Source organism: Oryzias latipes, chromosome 2 (assembly GCF_002234675.1).
Source record: "Oryzias latipes chromosome 2, ASM223467v1".
Classification (NCBI taxonomy): Eukaryota; Metazoa; Chordata; class Actinopteri; order Beloniformes; family Adrianichthyidae; genus Oryzias; species Oryzias latipes.
In genome coordinates, this window is record NC_019860.2 from 6,886,739 (window position 1) to 6,908,578 (window position 21,840).

General features: G+C 41.6%; 4 protein-coding genes across 5 annotated transcripts in view; 1 reads left to right on the forward strand and 3 right to left on the reverse strand.

Annotated features, from left to right (window-relative positions):
* LOC105355324 (zinc finger and SCAN domain-containing protein 2-like) overlaps nt 1–5,033 on the reverse strand; it is a 30,089-nt gene extending 25,056 nt beyond the window's left edge. Inside the window, exons 1-2 of one of the 2 annotated variants that reach the window (XR_002874612.1) lie at nt 4,854–5,033; nt 4,301–4,765 (exon numbers count right to left, since the gene is read on the reverse strand). The gene's annotated coding sequence lies outside the window, so the exon portion shown is untranslated. Of the gene's footprint in view, nt 1–4,300; nt 4,766–4,853 lie in introns of those variants that run through there. The other variant, XM_023962579.1, reaches the window with a different exon arrangement.
* Nucleotides 1–21,840, forward strand: part of LOC105355327 (NACHT, LRR and PYD domains-containing protein 12-like) — a 1,049,862-nt gene that overhangs the window by 808,487 nt on the left and 219,535 nt on the right. The gene's annotated exons all lie outside the window — the stretch shown is intronic.
* The window catches only part of LOC105355240 (protein NLRC3), a 591,340-nt gene that overhangs the window by 211,866 nt on the left and 357,634 nt on the right, over nt 1–21,840 (reverse strand). The window lies entirely within an intron of this gene.
* LOC101161378 (oocyte zinc finger protein XlCOF6-like) lies at nt 19,489–20,705 on the reverse strand. The gene has a single exon (XM_023962895.1). It carries the CDS (start codon nt 20,660–20,662, stop codon nt 19,697–19,699), a length of 966 nt encoding a protein of 321 aa, XP_023818663.1. The 5' UTR covers nt 20,663–20,705; the 3' UTR covers nt 19,489–19,696.

Consider the following 21,840-nt stretch of genomic DNA (forward strand, 5'->3'; position numbering starts at 1 on the left):
AGATATGGGCTTAGTTCAACTTTTCCTCTTTCGGAAATTTCATGAATATCTAATATATTCACCAAATATTGTTGAGCTATTCTGTTTGACACTTTTATTAATGTGCAGGTTAAGCTCTGAAAATAATTGTTATTTCTTTATCTTTGAGAGGATCTTTGTCTTGTTCTAAACATTTCATTGTCTATTGTTTCCTTCAACGCCAGGGGGCTAAGAAGTAATGTCAAACGTAAAGGTACATTTTTCTTTCTTGAACAGCTGAATGCAGATTTTGTATTTTGTCAGGTATCTCATTCTGTTTTTTCTGATGTAAATTTTTGGAAAACACGGTGGGGTGATGACTTGTTTTCTCGCCACTCTGAAAAATCCGCAGGAGTTTTAACTCTGAAACAGAAATATAATGGGAATATTCTGCCCACAAAAACAAATGCTAAAGGGCCCTTTGTTGGGCAAGGTAGCGATTACAACAATAATGTTATAATTATCTTTATTATATACGGCTACATCTTTAATGCAGAGAATAAACTATTGTTTCTTAAATTTGAGAATACGTTGAAAAACATGGCTTCGAAAGTATCAACTCTGCAATTATTTTGGGGGGAGATTTTAAAATGACTTTAAACCCTAAAAATGGTTGTTGGCCATCATCACATGATGAGCGCAAAAACGTATTTTTCAAATCTTTAATGGAACAGTTTAACTTGGTTGACATCTGGAGACTCAAACATCCAAATATACCATCTTTTACATGGAGTAATAAATCTAGAACAGCCTTTTCTCAAACAGACTTTTGGTTCATTTCTAGTGATTTACAGGATAAGGATATTTCAGTGAACATCTTACCGTGTCCACTAAGCGACCATCAAGCTGTTCATAATGATATTTTATGGCCGTCACAAAATGTCAGTAAAGTTGGAAGTTAAATAACTTGTTGCTCAAAATTACAGAGGTGCAAACAAAAATTTACAATTTTCTTTAAAAAGCACCATGATTCGGAGGAGCGGCAGACCCAGCATGAGGACACAGGTAGATGAGAGGTAAGTAAGGATGATTTTTATTCTTTCCTTCCAGGAAGATGGTGATAGCGTGAATGTGATCCAGAGAGGAGCGAAGCTTGAGGCATGGCTGGAGGTAGTAGCGCGGCTAGCGGAGGGTGGGGTTTTTCCAGAACAGCAGGGGGGCTCGAACTGACTTCCACACAGGTGACACTCGAGAGCAGGAATCCTGAGACAGGAATAAAAACATTAATTGCGGGATCAGCATAGGATGCATAAACATGAGCGAGACTGAGACCAGGTTAGTCACCATAAGGGGCAACGATCTGGCGATGAGTTGTGGAGCTGGGTCTCCTTAAGAAGGGCAGAGTTGATGAGGATGAATTGGTCACAGCTGGTGGAGTCGGGAGCAGAGCAGAGCAGAGGGGCGGGGCTGACAGAGGCACCATGACAAAAAATCTTTAATAAAGCCAAATTGGAGAATAATTTCTCAGTTAACTGGGAGTTGTTCAAATACGTATCAGCCAATTTTTTAAGAACATTTGGTGGCAACTTAGCCAAATGAAGAAAGCAACAAGAACATGATCTAATCACAGGCATCACGATACTTCCACAAAAACATCTGGACAGCCAGTCAGATGAGCAGAAAGTTGAAACGATCAAACTACAAGAGGACTTGGATCAAATTTACAAACGTCACTGCAGTTCAGGTTCAACAGCCATTAAGTGACGGAGGTAACAGTGCACATGTTGACAGCAACAGGATCAGATTCTACTTAAAACTCGCGCAAGGCAGGGATGCCCCTTATCGGTGTATCTGGTTCTTCTTTCTGTACAACTCCTCAACCTACATATCAAACTCAGTCCATTAAAAGGCTTAATTGTTACTAAGAGGGAAATATTCATAAGTCAACTAGCAGACGATACTGCTCTCTTTCTTCGAGAAACCACAAGTAGCTGTGGCGATTGACATTATCCAATCCTTTTCTAAAGCTTCTGGACTTATGCTTAATTTAAACAAAAGTGAAATTCTGCCTGTTAAAAACTGTTTAGTAACATCTATCCAATGTATTCCTGTAAAAACATCTGTAACATACCTTGGTATTCAAATTACTGAAGATATGCAATCCAGATGTTTTAAAAATTTCTCTCATATAATAGATAAAACCCAAAAAAAACCTTAATCAATGGCTGCAACGAGATCTATCTCTGAAGGGCAGAGTTCTGCTTAGAAAAGCAGAAGGGATCTCTCGTTTGACCTATGCATATTCATGAAAGTAAATTTTCCAATAAAAAAACCTGAATTCTTCTTACTGATACTAGAACTACAGCAAAATTTCAAATTAATTTCCATGTAAAAAAATGTTTTTATGGAAAACCAGTTTGTTTCTAAAAAATATAAAACTTATATTTCTGTTCCTTAAAGTTAAACATTTCAAAAGGTAAAAACAAATTTATTTTGTATTCAAACTTCTGTTGTATTGTTATAAATGCCGTATTTTTGTGTTGTATTCTGCAAATGTTCAATAAAAAACAGATAAAAATAGACTGACACTGACTGTAATGGCAATCTCCAAATGTGTGTAGATTTCTTTTACAGAGTGATCTCCCCAATACCTACCAGGAAGCAGTAGCATCAGCAGAGTCAGAGCAATGGAAGATTTCTATGGAGGAAGAAATGAAGTCACTGATAGACAACAAAACTTTCACCTTTACTAAGGTACCTGCAGGCAGGAAAGCAGTGGGGGGAAGGTGGGTCTATGCCGTTAAAACAGACGTTGACGGAGCTGATAAATTTAACCCTTGTGCTATCCTATGACCCCACCCTTACTTTGACGTGTTCTCCATACCATGACAAAGGTGGATAAAGGTGGAAAGATTTCATGTAATCCATGGACACCAGTGAAGATCACAAATCATTGAAGAAAAAAGGTTCAGAGCACTGTCCAGTGGGTCTAGATGACCCAACTTCCAATTTTAAAGTGCATAGGATAGAACAAGGGTTACAGCAAGGTTTGTGGCTAAAGGCTATAACCATAAAGAATGAAAAGATTTCAGTGTGACTTTTTCATCCACTGCAGACATGACAAATAGACTGTGAAATATTTGTGGAACAACTAAAATGTTTCAAAAAGCAGATAAAATAGGTCAAAACTGGCGTGTAAGCTACATAAGTCACTTTATGGGCTAAAGCAATCGGGTCGCATTTGACTGAAAACAGTTTTGAACAGAATCCTGCTGATCACTGTCTCTATTCTAGGGAAAGGGAGGATGAAAACATGATCCTTGTGATTTGGGTTGATATTATTCTAGCTGGAAGCAGTGAACTGGCTCTAAGTGATGTAAAGCAAATGTTAACTGACAGATTTAAATGAAGGATTTGGGAAGATTGAAACACTTTTTGGGTTTTGATTTCCATCATTGCAAAAAGGCAAAATTTCACAGAAAAAAATATGTGAATGAGACCTTAGAAAGATTTGGAATGGAAGAGTGTATGTATGAGTGTGTGTTTTTAGCATGTGTTCATACAAGGTTCTTTACAGTACGCTGATGACAGTGAAGTCTGCTTCTGCAGCAGAGCTGCACATGTGCAAATGTTCAGTGTGTGTATGATGGACTTCCTGATCCGAGGATTATGTTCTGGATCTTTCTATTATGAATAAATGTGCCCGTTATGCACAAAAGAGAAAGTTGCTCTACGTTTCTCCATCACGCCAAGAGGATACGGTTGCAGATACCGCCCCCTCCATTTTTAAAACGCTGCTGTTTAACAAAAACTTGGTTTATGCCACAAAACCAACCGTAGACATTCATTCATTCATTTTCTATTACGCTTTCTCCCTTTTGGGGTCACGGGGCTGCCGGAGCCTATCCCGGCCACTTGTGGGCGAAGGCAGGGGACAACCTGGACAGGTCGCCAGTCTGTTGCAGGGTAGAATATCCACAATCACACACCCATTCACTCTCACCTATGGACAATTTAGAGTAACCAATTAACCTATGAAGCATGGTTTTGGATGGTGGGAGGAAGCCAGAGACCCCGGAGAGAACCCACGCATGCACGGGGAGAACATGCAAACCCCACACAGAAAGGTCCCCCTTTGATGTTGTTTTTCATGTCCCCCAGCCGGGACTTGAACCGGGGGCCTTCTTGCTGTGAGGCAAGAGCGCTAACCACAGCGCAACCAACCTTAGACACTGAAACAGAATGAATCCAATGCAGAACTGTGTTGACACCTCTAATTCAAAGCTTCAATCAGTTTGAATCTCATGAAGAACATTTCAAAAATCCACATTTGGATCAGGCGTCTTCATCAGAGCACAACTCATGTTTCCAGGACTGTGACTCACCAATATATCCTCATTTCCTTTACACAATCTGTTTCCATCATTTGGATTTTTCATAAAAACTTGAGTTAGAATAGAATTGTTGCCCCAAAATGTCCAGTTTGAATAGTCTACAGTTTGTTGTGTTTGGTTGCTAGGTAACAGGGTCTTTAATGTCTATGATGTCATGGTGGCTTTCAGAGTTGAACTCCTGAATATGACGGTAAACATTTGGATTGAACAAAAATGGGATTGAAGCTCATGCTAAATCCTGATCTCAATGCTGAAAAAACCTCCTCCTAGATTCTGGTTGTTTGGAGAAGTCCTCCTCTTCCAAGAATTCCTGAAAAAAGCCCTCATTTCTCCTGACCATCTTCAAAGCCACTTTCTGCTTTAGTTTAGTCCAAACTTGCTTTATGCTGACAACATTTACAGCTTGAATCCATCTGAAGAATCCAAGGAAACAAACCAATCTAAGTCTGCATTCATGCCACTTCAGAACCAACAAAGCATGTTTCCAGGACGCTGACTTACCAATAGAACTTGGGATTTCCTTTGCAGAATCCTTCTCCGTGTGTTTTCCTTTGTTTTTCTCCCCAAAACCTAAAGCAGAGATTTTTGCTGAGCTGCAGAACAAACGTCTGACTGCTTTAACCGCCGTTGATGGTTTGTTGTGTTTCCCTCTATAGCTGCTATGGTCTTGGTATGGTTGCTAGGTAATGATGAGCAGCAGGTAGTGATGATGATGAGCAGCCTCTAGAATTTACTTTTTTTTGTGTAACCAGAAGCTGTAACATTTAGGGCACTAGGACCCAGAAAGAGGTCCAGGCAGTGACGGATTGCGCTATGGCGTTTCATATCTGCCATAAAGGGAAAGGGCGTGAAGACAACTGAGTGGGCGTATTCAGGTATTGAGTGAGAGAACCTTACAACCGCGCAGGCGCAATTCTAACCGAGCGACCCCGTATTTTACAACTGCACGGCTGCAATCCTCCTTTGCGCCCTCACCTGGATTTACGCTCAGTGTTTAGGGGGCGTTTTTGTGACTTGGGGGCAGGAACCTTTCTGGTTGATCTGATTGGCCGAAATTTGCATGTCTTATCGGTGAGGAAGTGGGGCGGGACCTTCATGTTTCAGAGGGGGAGGGGGCTAACAGGCAGCTCTTGAACTGCATGCGGGTCTCTGCCTTTTATCATATTTTCTATATACCATACCTTTACAACCATAAGGTGAAAGTCTTACATTTTTTTCAGAATGTACAGAGCGGCCCTAGTGTGTTGTTGTGTCACTTCGGTAAAGAGGATCTAGGAGAGAACAGCATGAGAACAATATGGAGAGAGAGAGGATGTGAAAGAACCCCCCCCCCCTCCATAGTACAAAGGTGCATTATGAGTATAATGCAGAACGACTCCGTTTTGGAAACCCTGGAAATGCAAAGAGACACGTTTATGAAGCACAGTTTAAACTGCAAGCTATCAGCTACTCGGAGGAACACGGGAATAGAGCAGCTGCAGTTCGGCTTTCTCGCAAAATTTAGTCTAATAATAATAATAATAATAATAATGTGGCATGACTGTGCTGATGAGTCTTCATTACCAGTTCATATTAATATGCACATGTCTTCGCTTTTTAAATCTTTATTGATTTTTACACAGTGGTGTTTCACAGTTCACAGAGGTTGCACTTTGTTGACGGTCCCTTGGCAGCCGGCTCGCTGCATGTGTGCATTTACAGGTTGAAGCGAACAATTCTGATTAAAAGGCAAAAAAAACGATCTTTTTTCTTTAGAAATGCATTTGTGGTTCACTCTCTGTGTTAATACAAAACGATTGAGATACTTGCTGACACATTTGAACGTTTATCAGAAGAGTTATTATAGCAGGAAGTCAGAATCTGTGAAGATCTTTCTATCTTTATCAAACCTCAGCTGCCAGAGGATTTAAAATAATGAATCTATGGTTCGCAAGTGAAGACGCTGGAAAACCATCTCCGACAAGACAAGAAGACGCAGCAGCAGCTGAGTTTCCACGGAAAAGGAGATTGCCTGTGGTGGAAGATCGACTCAAGCGCAGCCACTTCCAGCAGATGACAATGAAAAGCTGTCCATCCTCCGCTCCTCTAACAGGGACGCAGCGCCGGTGAGTTACGCCACACTTTGGCACTGTAGAACTTAAACTTGGGCTGATGCGTCTGCTTTCACTGTTCTTATGAGCAGCACGGCAAAGAGACGGACTCTGACGATGACGAAAGGGAAGCCGGCTTGTTTGATAGAAATTAGCCCTTGTGCTATCCTAGGCATTTTAACATTGGGAGTTGGGTCATCTAGACCCACTAGACAGTGCGCTGAACCTTTTTTCTTCAATGATTTGTGATCTTCACTGGTGTTCATGGATTACATGAAATCTTTCCACCTTTATCCACCTTTGTCATGGTAGGGAGAACACGTCAATGTCAGGGTGGGGTCATCTAAGATAGCACAAGGGTTAAGCTCAGCTGTTTCAGATACAGCAGATGAGGACTTTGATGACATTTTTGGATGCTGATTGAAAAAAAAAAAAAAAAATCATAACCAACTCAGTTTTGCTCCCACTGCCTTTTTAAAGCACACACTAGCATGTGTGTTTTAACATTAAATACATAAAAAAAAATCCATGACTGAAACAGTGCCATTTAATCCAGTGCTGTTGTATTGTACGGAGAGGAGTGTATTATAAAATAAAATGGATTTAATTACATGTTTGTGTGTGGCAGGTCAGTGTGTGGTGTGGCTCTTTGACCATCACAGTTAGAAATTTCGGCTCTTTGTGTCATACTTGTTCGCCGCCCCTGTTTGTGTTAGAGGCTTTAATATAAAAACACGGTGGATGTAATGTAATTAAAACATTCACCAACGACCCAAGACCAAGGTAAGAAAGTGTAGCGGGTTTTTTTGTGCTGTAAGTTTATCTCATGTGAAAAACACTGCATTTGTTACTGTTTGAATCCTTTTAATCCACCTTACAGCTGCCGTTTCTTTTCTATTAAAGCCCCAAACAGAAAGTCCCGCCCCGCTGCTTCGCTGGACTCGACATGCAAATTTTAGCCAATCAGATCAACTAGAAAGTTTCCTGCCCCCAAGTCACAAAAACGCCCCCTTAACACTTAGCGTAAATCCTGGTGAGGGCGCAAAGGAAGATTGCAGCCGTGCAGTTGTAAAATAGGGGGTCGCTAGGTTAGAATTGCGCCTGCGCGGTTGTAAGGTTCACTCACTCAGTTCCTGAATACACCCGCTCAGTTGTCTCCACACCCTTTCACTTTATGGCAGATATGCTGCGCAGCCGCACTTCCTCCAAACGCCACTATTCATCCAGCGCGTGGAGCGCCAGAGTCCAAACGGCTTAAGGCGCTTTGATAAAGCGCTCTGGAATCCAGCTATGGTGTGCTAAACGTCAGGTCCAGAACGGAAGATGCCATCAATGAAGTCTGTCTGTCAGCAGCAATCCAACGCTGATGGGGTTTAGCTTGTGGAGGATTTGAATGTTCATTTTGTAACAATATGGTATATTGTTTGTATAAGTTAATGGACCTGCCACTAGGGGGCAATGATGGTTTGTCTATTTATGTTGAAGTTCAGGAAGTGAGACCGGAGAATAAGAGATACAGGCCGACGGTGTAAATAAATGCAGACCCAGTTGGGATATTGCAACGAAGCTGGACTGTTTTTTTTGTGTGGAAACACCCACTTTAACATGGTGGCAGCGGTAGAGAACTCTACCCAGTTTTTTTAAGAGCATTTTTTTTCTCTCGTCGTTTGCTGCAGAGGTTCCGTGGAAGACGGTGAAGCGCTAACATTAGCAGAGCTTAGCATCATACACGGACGAGCTAGCTAAAATGGAAGGACTGAAAACTCCACAAGTACTGTGTCTGGACTCCAACAACCTGTCGAAAACATGGAAGACTTGGAGAGATGAGTTTCAACTTTATGTTGGATTGACAGTTGCCCCAGATGAGGAGGGTAAGAAAGTGACTCAATTCCGTTATTTGGTGGGAGAAAATGGCAGAGAGCTGCTGGATACACTAATGGGGGACAAGCCACAGTCTGACTGGAAGGTGGATGACATGATTGAAAAGTTTAACAATTACTGCAATCCCACGGTGAATGAAACAGTGGAGCGGTACAAATTTTTCACAAGAAATAAGGGCATCAGTGAGTCCATTGATAGTTATGTGACTGAACTGAAACTGCTCACCAAAACGTGCAATTTTGGCACTTTAAGAGACTCACTCATCCGAGACAGGATAGTATGTGGCATTAACAATGACGGCATGAGAGAAAGGCTTCTGAGAGAGAGAGCCATGACGTTGGACACCTGTATTCAACTCTGCAGAGCGGCTGAATTATCCCATGAGAACTGCAAAGCAATTTCAAGTACAACGGAGGAGGACGTTCACGCTGTACACAGGTCTCCTCACCAGCATCAGAGAAAAAGAGACAAAGAAAGCACAGTCGAATGCAAGTTTTGCGGCAGAACGCATCAAAGGAGCAAACTAAAATGTCCAGCATTTGGGAAAAAATGCAAAAAGTGTGGTAAGGAAAACCACTTTGCTGCAAAGTGTAAAGCCCGCATTGACACACGAAAGAAGAAAACAGTGCATCATATAACAGAATGTGAAAGTGAGTTTGAGGATATTTTGTGTGTTAAAGATGAGGCACAAGGAGAAAATGGAAAACCTGTTAGCTCTGACAAAATGAAAGACGCTAAACTGTTTGCAAACATGCTCTTAGGCAAAAAGATGGTAAAATTTCAAATAGACTGTGGAGCCACATGTAATGTGTTACCTGTTTACCTGCTAAACAAAGATGTAACACTTGATGAAACAAATTCTGTGTTAGTGATGTATAACGGTAGCAAAGTGAAGCCACTGGGTAAATGTAAAGTGAAGTTAAGGAACCCCAGAAGCCAAAAACTGTACCAGTTAGAGTTCCAGGTGGTAGGCAAAGACGGCCCTGTGCCACTGATTGGTAAAAGAGCTAGTGAAGCTATGAAGCTGATAAAAGTACACTATGAAAACATTATGACTATGGATAGCATTGTGACAAAAGGAGAAGACGCAAACGGGAAATGGACATTCGAACAAATTAAAACAGATTTTGCAGATGTGTTCACAGGAGACGGTTGTCTGGAAGGAAAATACAAAAGGGAAGTGGACCAGTGCGTGAAGCCAGTACAACTCCCAAAGCGACGAGTGCCTGTCGCCATGATGAAGCCACTAAAGGAGGAGCTTCAGAAGTTGGAGCAGAGAGGTATTATCACCCCAGTTGACTGTAGCACAGATTGGATCAGCAGCATGGTGGTTGTGCAAAAGCAGAACGATAAACTCAGAGTTTGCATTGATCCAAAGCCCTTGAATAAGGCACTCAAAAGAAGTCACTTTCCATTGGCTACTATTGAGGATGTACTTCCAGACATGTCTAAGGCAAAAGTGTTCACAGTTTGCGACGTTAAGAATGGATTTTGGCATGTGAAACTCGCAGAGGAGTCGAGTTACCTCACTACCTTCTCCACTTCATTTGGGCGCTACAGATGGCTTAGAATGCCCATGGGGATTAGTCCAGCACCTGAGGTTTTCCAGAGAAAACTGACCCAAGCTCTGGATGGGCTGCCAGGCCTTTACATTATTGCTGACGATGTGCTTATAACAGGCCAAGGTGAAAGTCCGGAAGCAGCCATCCAAGACCATGATGCAAAGTTGAGAAAATTCCTGGAACGCTGTCAACAGAAAAACATCAAACTGAACCCAGAAAAGTTTAAACTGAGACAACGTGAGTGCACATACATCGGACATCGTCTCACAGCGAATGGACTTAAGATTGACCCAGACAAGGTGCGTGCAATTGAACAAATGACGAGGCCCACAGATGTGAAGGCAATACAAAGACTGCTAGGCATGGCTAATTATTTAGCTAAGTTTTGCCCACATCTTTCCAATCAGTGTGCAGTGTTAAGACAGTTGACCCATAAAGACACTGAATGGGAATGGACAGATCATCATAAGAATGCTTTCGTGAATATTAAACAGACGATTGCAGATGCTCCTACCCTAAAGTACTACAACCCAGAAGATGATCTGGTGGTGCAATGTGACGCATCAGACGCAGGTTTGGGTGCAGCACTCCTACAGAAGGGAAAGCCCATCGCATATGCAAGTAGAGCACTCACGCAAACAGAACGCGGTTATGCTCAGATCGAGAAGGAGTTCTTAGCTATGGTTTTCAGTGTCGAGAAGTTCCATCAGTACACTTATGGTCGCAAAGTCACCGTCCAATCTGACCATAAGCCCTTAGTGACCATAGTTAGAAAACCACTGTTAAGTGCACCAAAGAGACTCAAAAGAATGATGCTACGTATTCAGAAATATGACCTGAATGTGGTGTACGTCCCAGGCAAAGACATGTTACTGGCAGACACATTGAGCAGAGCATACCTCCCAGAAGGTGCACACCAGGACTCTGGAGAAGCTGAAATAGAGACTGTTAATATGTTGCAACATTTGCCTATTTCCCATGACAGTCTTAGCCAGATCAGAACAGCAACAAAAGGTGACAAAACTCTACAAATGATTATCAAAATGATGCAGCAAGGATGGCCTTCAGATAAAAGAGCAATACCAACTGAAATAAATCCATACTTTTCTTTTCAAGAGGAACTCAGTCACCAAGATGGCATTGTGTTTAAAGGAGAACGTGCGGTTATCCCTTCTTCCCTCCAGGAGGACATCACCAGGCGCCTGCACTCATCTCATTTTGGTGCAGAAGGATGCCTAAGGAGAGCCAGGGAATGCGTGTTCTGGATTGGCATGAGTGACCAAATCAAGAAACATATTGCTCGTTGGGATATCTGCAGGTCAGTAGATGACAAACAACAAAAGGAAACACTCCACCCACATGAAATACCAAACAGGCCGTGGGCCAAAGTGGGTGTTGACTTATTTCAGTTTGACAACAAAGACTATCATGTAATAGTTGACTATTACTCCAACCTTTGGGAGATAGACTTTCTGCCAGACACCAAATCGAGCACAGTGATCAAAAAATTAAAAGCTCATTTTGCCAGATACGGCATCCCCAACACTGTAGTCTCAGACAATTGACCACAGTACTCTTCTCAAGAGTTTCAGAGATTCAGCCTACGGTGGGAATTTGAACACAAAACCTCATCCCCAGGTTTCCCACAGAGTAATGGCAAAGCCGAGTCAGCTGTTAAGACGGCCAAGAGACTGTTACACAAAGCCAAAGCTTCTGGACTAGATCCTTATCTTGCACTCTTAGACCATCGCAATACACCATCCCAGGGACTGGACAGCAGCCCAGCACAAAGGCTACTGAGTCGCCGCACACGGACATTGCTTCCAGTCAAACCCAGTCTACTCAAGCCCAAAGTACCTCAAGCCAAAGAAGCACTGCTTAACAACCAACATCGTCAGTGTGCTTACTACAACCGATCAGCCAGAGACCTCAGTCCTTTGAAAGTAGGTGATGTTGTGAGAGTTCAGCCTTTTCAGCCCCACAACAAATGGAGGAGAGGCTTGGTGAGAAAATCTGTCGAGGATAGGTCCTATGAGGTTGCAATGGAGTCAGGTGCTGTGCTGAGGAGAAACCGTAGGCACCTCAGGCGTTCTCACAACATAACACCAACAGTACCCCTTGATATTGAGACGGTTGACCCGGAAAGTGCCCAAGCAGAGTTAGTACAAACTCAACCGACCCCTGAGAGACCAATAACAACCAGAACTGGTAGGGTCATTCACAAGCCAAGGCGCTACAAAGACACTCCTGTAAAAAAAAAAAAAAAAAAAATCAAACATTTGTTTGAAAAGTTTGGATTGTGTTATGGTAAACTGATTTAGCTGTTCTAGACATATGTGATGATTCTTTTTATTTTGACCGTACAAAGAATAACATTGAGCAGTAGCTTCCAAAAAGAGAAAAGATGTAACAATATTGTATATTGTTTGTTTAAGTTAATGGGCCTGCCACTAGGGGGCAATGATGGTTTGTCTATTTATGTTGAAGTTCAGGAAGTGAGACCGGAGAATAAGAGATACAGGCCGACGGTGTTAATAAATGCAGACCCAGTTGGGATATTGCAACGAAGCTGGACTGGTTTTTTTGTGTGGAAACACCCACTTTAACACATCTGCTCTCAGGTTGGTTCTTTGCTGGAAGCCCCATCCCTCAGTTCAGTCAAGTTAGAAAGATGCTAACCAGCTGTTCCTTCTGTCACCATGGAAACACAGACCGCTTTAAAGTCGGACAGGATTTTCACGGAGTGGACTTATAGACGTGGAGGATAAAAACTCCAAGATGAATTCATCAGACATGAATCAAACAGTCTTTTCTACATAGAACAGAATGAAATCCACTGTGTTTTAGCAGCGTCTGTAGCATCACAGAGACGGTGTTCCACCAAAAACTGGGACCTTTCACATGTTGTTTCCTGGTGACAGAGCTGCAGCTTTAATGTCAATGATATAGAACAGTGTTTTTCAACCAGTGTGCCGCGGCACACTAGTGTGCCGTGGGAGATGGTCAAGTGTGCCGTGGAGAAATTGCCCTGATTCACTGATCTAAAAACATTTTCCATCTCCAGGATTTCAGCTCTGTGTTCATCCAAACAGGCCCTGATAAAACACTGAGTAGTTAGGAGTATAAAAGATCTTAAAATTACTTTTTCTTTGTGTTTATTTAATTCTATTAAAGACATTTTGATAAGAATCACGGTACCGCGATTTAGCTGCAGCTATAACTGTGTAAGGAAAAGTCTGGCCCCTTCCTTGTTCTTAATTCTGCTGATAAAGTCGCTCAGTTCTAACAAAAATACCAGCTAGAGCTCGTCTTTAGTGGTGGTTCATCTCTTAGAAAAAAACAGCTGCAACTTCCTGCTTTTTCTGCCACAATTATCACAAAAATCCACGTGAGATTGCACGGGGGGGGGGGGGGGGGGGGGGGGGGGGGGGGGGGGCGGTCGATCAATACAGACCATGAATCTCTGTTTTTTTTTTTTTTTGGGATGCTGGTGTGCCGCGGGATTTTTGTCAGGGTGAAAGTGTGCCGTGGCTCAAAAAAGGTTGAAAAACACTGATATAGAAGAAGAAGAATACAAAACATTGGACTGTTTTCATGTGATCACATGGAAGCAGAATTAGGAAATCTGTCCTTGTTTTGTCAGCATGTTTGAATTGGAGTTTACAGTTAGATGACAAAAAAGACGTGTTCAGACCAATTATTAATGACTTATGAGCAATTTTCTTTAAACAAATCAGAAAATAGTTCAAAAAGTAAAACGCCAAAGGCATTTCTATGTAAAATAGTGTTTTAATTTGGGCGGTAAAAAAACATGTTTGTGACTCAAAAATTGAATTTCAGCCCGTGTGGAGGTATTTCAGTTCATTAAAACGGCCAAAAATGAGTAAGGAACTAAGTGATCTGTTCTGTTCGGCTGAGAGCGCTCCCTGCTGGTAGGAGACAGAACCACATCAGCTGCTTTTCTTTGGTCGTTCAGAAACAGTCTGGAGACTCTAAAAAACCTCCACTTCCTGAAGCAAACGGATGCAGAGCATCATGTTTGATCCTCTTCCTTCAGAAACGGCTCCATTGTTCCATCGCTCAGCAGTTTGACTAAAGCAGCTGAGAGTCTTGATGCAAACAGACCTCAGCAGCTCATCCAGAACGCCATGACAGAAGCACATGCAGCTGCTGATCCAAGTCCTGACTATGAGGTGAGACCTTTCTGTTCTGCTTGGACCACACTTCAACATGAACTTCATTTCCCATCATTCCATCTGTCAGGAGAGAACAGCTGCAATGCAAAGCTCTCAATTTACCGGTCGATCTTTGTTCCAATACTCACCTATGGTCATGAGCTCTGGGTCATAACCGAAAGAACGAGGTCCTAAATAAAAGCGGCTGAAATGAGCTTCCTCTGTAGGGTGAATGGGCGCTCCCTTAGAGAAAGGGTGAGAAGCTCAGTCACCCGCCAAGAGCTTGGAGTAGAACAGCTTCTCCTCCACATCGAAAGGAGCTAGTTGATGTGGCTCAGGCATCTAGTCCAGATGCCTCCTGACCCCTTCCTGGGGAGGTGTTCCGGGCATATCCCACTGGGAGGAGGCCCCGGGGAAGGCCCATGACATGCGAGAGACTATACGACTACGACTCTCTTGGCTGGCCTGGTAACGCCTCAGGTTCCCCCCAGAGGAGCTGGAGGAAGTGGCCAGGGCGAGAGGAAGTCTGGGCATCCTTACTTAGACTGCGGACCCCGCAACCTGCTCCCAGAGAAGCGGAGAAAGATGGATGGCTAGATCATTGAAAAAGTATGTTTCATAGTGAATGCAGTCCTTCATATTTAAAGTTTCATGCAGATGTGACACTAAAAATGAAGAACACCAACTCATTTACCCTTAAACTTACCCGAGTACGTCACATACTCTGCTTTTTGGAACAGAGTCCAGCTTTGGAACCAGCAGAGAAGCAACAACCAGCAGAAACCCACACTGTGGGAAAAACTCCACACTTCTGACTGATGTTCACGTCCACTTTATTATTCACAGTAAAGATTGGGACAGAACACTGAGAACCAAAAAGAACAGAGGAACAGTTCTAATGTCTACTAGAAAACATGAATCACAAGAACACCAGACACAAACACCAGTCTGGTTCTTTATCCGCCTCTTCCTTCATACATTTTTAGGAAAATCTTTTACTCACTAAACTTAGTCTGACAAAATATATACTTCAGTTACTACTTTTAGTTTAAAATAATAATCAAATGTTCACTGATCACATAAAAAGTGTCAGAATTAAATACGTCTCCAAAATCTTTCTAGTGTTGTCATGGTAACACACACATGAACGACATACTCATCATCTCAGCATAAACTACAACCACATTGAATCCGTTCAAGATTTAACTTTAATAATTTCTATTGACTGGTACATCTGAAAGAATTCATTTTGTGGAATAATTTACCATTTTTGTCCTAAAAGCAGTAAAACTCAAATTGTCTAGTACAGGGGTGCTCACACTTTTTTGGCGTGTGAGCTACTTTTGAATCGACAGTGTCTTGAAGATCTACCTATAAATATATATATATATAAAAAAAAAGAAAAACGCCCCTCTCACCCTCCGCGGGTGGTTTCTCCTCCAAGCTCGGGTCCTCTACCAGAGGCCTGGGAGCTTGAGGGTCCTGCGCAGTATCTTAGCTGTTCCTAGCACTGCGCTTTTCTGGACTGAGAGGTCTGAGGTCTTTCCAGGTATCTGTTGTAGCCACTCCTCCAGCTTGGGGGTTACAGCCCCGAGTGCTCCAATTACCACTGGCACCACTGTCACCTTCACTTTCCATGCTTTCTCCTGTTCTTATCTGAGTCCCTGGTATTTCTCCAGTTTATATATATACTGGAGAAATATATATATATATATATATATATATATATATATATATATATATATATATATATATATATATATACTGGAGAAATATATATATATATATATATATATATATATATATATATATTTGCAATGAAACCAAAGTGTCCTAAACCAAAATCCCTGAGCACATCTCACTGTTACAGAAACACATTCAGCGGATGCTGAATGTGTTCCTCTGGTCAGCGAAGAGTCTATGAAGGGGGTGATCGGTGTTCTTCATTATGCTGTGGACACCGATCAGTAAGTATGCTGTCCAGTTTGGACAGCATCCTCCTCTCTGCGACCACCTCCCCTGTCTCCAGGTTACGCTCCACAACACAGCCTGCCCTCCTGATCGGACGATTCAGTTTTTTCATGTCCTTTTTGTTTACGCAGCCCCCACAACACATCATCGCATGAGACAGGGCCCTAAAAACAACAGATTGCTAAAACATCAAAAGAAGTTCTGAGCAGACATTAAAAGTAACCGTGGAGGCCCACTGGTCCAGAGTTAGAATTGCTGAAAACATCAGTCATGACCAACACATTTTCAACCCCGTTCCTTGCTGGTTCCAGCAGGGTCTAGTCAATGGCCAAAATTTCATTAGGTTGTGATGCCACATCAAGTGCCCCATTAGACTGACAGCCGGCTGGGGGGCATCTCTTCCCATTTGACACCTTTCGCATGCCTGGCACCACTGGGTGACCTCCGACGCCATCCCTGGCCAATAACAGCCCGATCTTAATAGAGACAAGGTCCTCTTGATTCCCTGGTGGCCGTGCTCCTGTGAACATTGTCACATAATTCATTTCGAATTAGCATTTCCAGAGGGGAGGCAGGGCTTTCGCCATGCTAAACTTTTGGCGTTTGCTGGTTGGACCAACACGCACTCAGCGGTGGTTTAGTTTCTCGGGTCTGCGTAGCAGCACTTATTTGCTACTAATCACCTGGATCAGGTGTGTTTAGCCAATACGGAGCTTCAATGGCAGGTTGGTTGGAAAACATGTAGGACACCAGCCCTCAAGGCCTGGATTTGGGTTTTTGACCTCATCTCCAAATATAAACTCAAGAAGACATCAAAGAGACTCACCAAAACCAGAAGAATGAAGATTGCAGATTTGTGTTGAGCTGAACCTCACTGCTGCCCTCAGACTGATGAGAAAACCACAGAATAGCAGTTTGTTTGCTTCAGTCTTCTTCACAGCTTCTGCTGTAGCTCTGTGATCTCACCTCAGTCCTGGTTTCAACAGTCAAAACTGGACCTGAGGAGTCCAGCAGAGAACCAACAAACAACAGAAACCCACAATGTGGGAAAGACTCCACACTTCTGACTGATGTTCACGTCCACTTTATTCTTCACAGTAAAGATTGGAACAGAGCACTGAGAACCAAACAGAACAGAGGAACAGTTCTGACATCTACTAGAAAACAGGAATCACAAGAACACCAGACACAAACACCAGTCTGTTTCTTTTTCTGACTAATCTGAATTGTATCTTTTACAAAATAGTTATTTGCTCACATCTCAACAAAGTATGAAACTCTAATCAGTTTTAGTTTAAAACAATAAACAGAAATGTTCACGGATCACATCAAAAGTGTTAGAGATGTATACACAACATTTTTAGTGTTGTCATGGTAACACAAACTTAAAACAGCTTACACATTGTCACAGGATAAACTATGACCAGAATGGTCAACTAAGCAACTTTAAACCAAATCATTATATCACAAATAATCAATCCAAAAAAAAGCAAAATACAAAAACTGAACATTGCTTTTTGATTGTCGTTTAACAAAATATCATTAAAAAGCAAAAATACACAAACAATTCAAGTAGAAATGGTAACTTTAAAATGGTAAAAGCCACTCAAGAGATGAAAATTTAACTCTTATGCTAACAACACCAGGGATGTGTGGCACGTTCGAGAATGCGCTTAATGGGCATTCTTGAATGCACTTGACTAATTATCTGAAGTTTGATACATCTTTGTTTGAATGTAAAACTGCTGATTACATTGTTTTGTGCATTATTCTTTGGTTTATTTCAAGCTTTTATTGCTTGAAATAAACCATTTCAAATCAAAGTGTTAAAAGTTTAAGTTTTTCTTTAAAAGCTCTATTTCGATTAATGACTAGGCGTCAAAGTTGACATATACCGGTAAATCATGCATGCTAGTGTGTGTTTAAAAAAGGGAGCGGGAAAAAAACTGAGATGGTTGTGATTTATTTTTTCAGTCGTAAAACAGCATCCAAAACGAATTTTCGTGCCCTGTTGTGCATATCGCTATCGTGCTGGTCCCCTTCTTTTCGACAGGGTGACTCACCGGGATGTCAAAAGTGAGCGGTACCTAGTCCATGTTGGTGACATGGCACGGCTGAATGAGTTTATCGGCAATCTTTTTCCTGCAGTATGAGCGGAAGATGGACAGCTTTTCCTTGCAATCCGCTGGAAGTTGAATGCCTTTAATCGAATCGTGACTGTAGAGATTTTCTCTGATTGCTAATCTATCGCTCGAGTTGGTCTACCAACTCGGGCCACTTTTTCCCACAGAAATTCTTGACTTGCCAGAGTTCATTTCCCAGCTTCCTCCACCTGCAACCCGTGGATTCATTGATGTTGAATTCTCTCACAGCTGCTCGATTCACATGTTCCTCCGCATGGCTGATGGCTTGCAGTTTCAACTGCGCTTCATAAGCATGTACTTTTGCAGTTGCCATTTTTAGGGTTGAAAAAAATGGCGTTCTGCTGAACGGACATACCTGCACTTTTGTACTCTTTGGGGGGTGTCTTCTTTCACACCCACACTTCCCTCCCCCGTATTCATGCTGTCTTCTTCTAAGTGCTCTGCTTAAGTCCCACAATAACACATTAGGTGCATCGCCTCATGGGCGCCCCCAACATTTTGGAGAAAATGTAAGAAAATTTTAGGTGCCCTATAAACAGGGGCATCTAAAAGAATGAATTTCATGAACTTTGGGTTGTATTTTTTTAAGATACAGTGATCCCTCGCTATAACGCGGTTTACTTTTCACGGTTTCGCTACTTCACGGATTTGCATCGTGCATTGTGTTCTGCATTCTGATTGGCAAAAACGTCACTCCGCTTCTTCTCTACCTGTGCGTCAATAACGTTGCAGTTTAATATGTACACGTACATAAAAAAGCTTGCCAAATTTACAACACGTATGTGCAAATTCTCTAGCAATTTCGAGTTTCTCTAAAACCCATAGAAAAAAGAGCGACAACAACTGCCGATCACTATGTTCTTCTCCCGAACAAACACACCTGCACCGAGGGCTTCAAAAGAAGAAAACGCTGCAGAGCGGAGTCAGGATGCAGCGGCTCAGTCTGAAGAGCAGTGAAATACACCTGAGTCACTATTTGTCCGACTGTACTTTGTATTTTTTCATAATCATTTTAAATTTTCTCCCGTTTAATCCAATACTCGGGCCGCGGTGGGCGGGGCTAATCTCCGCAATTTTAAGCCTTCTGTTCACATTGATGATTCAAATTATATTTGACAGTACAGTACAGAAGTTATTTGTTGAAAAATTTGTAAAAAAAAAATAAAGGTTTCTAATTCACGGATTTTGCCTATCACGGCTTCTTTTTGGAACGTAACCCCCGCGAAAAACAAGGGTTTACTGTACAAAAAAATCAGCAAAATAAAACAAAACCTCACTCTATTTGTTCACAGTCTGTATTAAATTCCAGTTTATTTTTGATAGAAGACAAGTGCTCCTTTTTTATCATTTCCCACTTTTTTTGTCAAGCCCTGATGACTTTTACTGCTGGAGTTCTCTATTGAGTTTTCCTGACTTACCAAAGTAAAGATAAACAAAACCCTTTAAACAGACAAGGGTTTTCTCCTGTGTGAGTTCTTATGTGTTTCTGAATTAGATACACCACTGAAACTTTTGTCACACTTAGTCAAAAAAAGGCTTCTCTTCTGTGTGAGTTCTCATGTGTGTTTTGAGACGAGACATTTGACTATAACTTTTGTCACACTCTTTACAAGAAAAAGGCTTTTCTCCTGTGTGAGTTCTCATATGTTTTTTGAGATTAGATGCATCACGAAAACCTTTTTTACATTCTTTACAAAAAAAAGGCTTTTCTCCTGTGTGAGTTCTCATGTGTGTTTTGAGAGTACATATTTGATTAAAACTTTTTTTACATTCTTTACAAGAAAAAGGCTTTTCTCCTGTATGAGTTCTCATTATGTGTATTTTGAGACTAGGTACATGACTGAAACTTTGATCACATTCATTACAAGAAAAAGGCTTTTCTCCTGTATGAGTTCTCATGTGTGTTTTTAAGGCAGATATATGACGAAAACTTTTATCACATTCTCTGCAAGAAAAAGGCTTTTCTCCTGTATGAGTTCTCATGTGTGTTTTAAGACTAGATACATGACTAAAACTTTTATCACATTCCTTACAAGAAAAAGGCTTCTCTCCTGTATGAGTTACCATGTGTCTTCTTAGGGCAGATATATGTCGAAAACTTTTATCACATTCTCTGCAAGAAAAAGGCTTTTCTCCTGTATGAATTCTCATGTGACTTTGGAGATCAGATATACGACAAAAACCTCTGTCACATTCTTTACAAGAAAAAGTTTTTTCTCCTGTATGAATTCTCATGTGTGTTTTGAGACTAGATACATGACTAAAACTTTTATCACATTCTTTACAAGAAAAAGGCTTTTCTCCTGTATGATTTCTCATTTGTTTTTTAAGAGTAATACTCTGAGCAAAGCTGTTGTCACATTCTTTATAGGAAAAAGGCATGTTGACTGTATGAATTCTCATGTGTCTTTTGAGATTATCTATTCGAGTAAAACTTGTATCACATTCTTTACACGAAAAAGGCTTTTCTCCTGTATGAGTTCTCATGTGTGTTTTGAGATGAGACAAATAACTAAAACTCTTCCTCTGATCTCTGTTCTGTGGGTCTGTCTCTTCATCTGTAGTTGATGTTGATTCTTCATGTTGGTTTTCTTCTTCATCCTGACTATCAGTTACATTAAAGCTCTGCTGATTGTTTAGATCTGCTTCACTGTTCTCATCTTCCTCATAAGTAGGAATCTCCAACAAGGTATCAGTCTCCTGCTTCAGATCAAGCTTCTCTTCATCATGAATGATGAAGAGTTCCTCTGGCTCCTTTTTAATTTGTGGAGGTTCTGGTTCGTCCTGTTCCTCTTTAATCTGTGGTGGTTCCGGTTCGTCACGTTCCTCTTTAATTTGTGGTGGTTCTGGTTCCTCCTGTGCCTCTTTAATCTGTGGTGGTTCTGGTTCCTCCTGTTCCCGTTTAATCTGTTGTGCTTCTGGTTCGTCCTGTTCTTCTTTAATCTGTGGTGGTTCTGGTTCCTCCTGTTCCTCTTTCATCTGTGGTGGTTCCGATTCCTCCAGTTGCACTGTAAAATCCCTTTGCTGGTTACAGAAATCCTCTTCAGTCACATAATGCTGGGGGAGAACTGCAGAGACACAAACACAGAAAGGAGGCCTCTTATTCTTTAAAAGGACTTAACATCTTGTCAAACAGCAATAAATATTAAAAACATTGCAGTAAAGAAAATGCATAAAAACTTTTTTTTAAATGTATCTACTAAGATGTCATTCAAAGTTAAGAAATCAAAAATTGATTTTGGTGTCTTAGTCTTCAGTGAATCAAACTCTATAACTCTTGACCCATCAATATGTTTATAAGAAAAAAAACACTCATGTTTTTTGCATTTGAGTAGAATAAATCTAAATTAAAGCGGCAAGCGGCGTATGGCCCGCAGACGCAACCTGCCTTCCACGCCCAACTCTACGCACCACCGCCGCCATCACCACCTTCACCGCCCTCACCACCCTCCTGGCCCCCCTTTGATCAAGGCTGGTCAAAGCTGCATTTGCTAACCATGCTAACTATGCTAATGTGGCTAAAAGTGCTAGCACTGGGATCAGCATCATCAACTGACTCAGAAAAACACATTGCTCCATTGGTGAGAGCAATATGTCATTATTTAGTTAAAAAAACAACACTTTTTTCAAAATGGCAGCTTTTCTGTTAAATTGTATCTCCATAG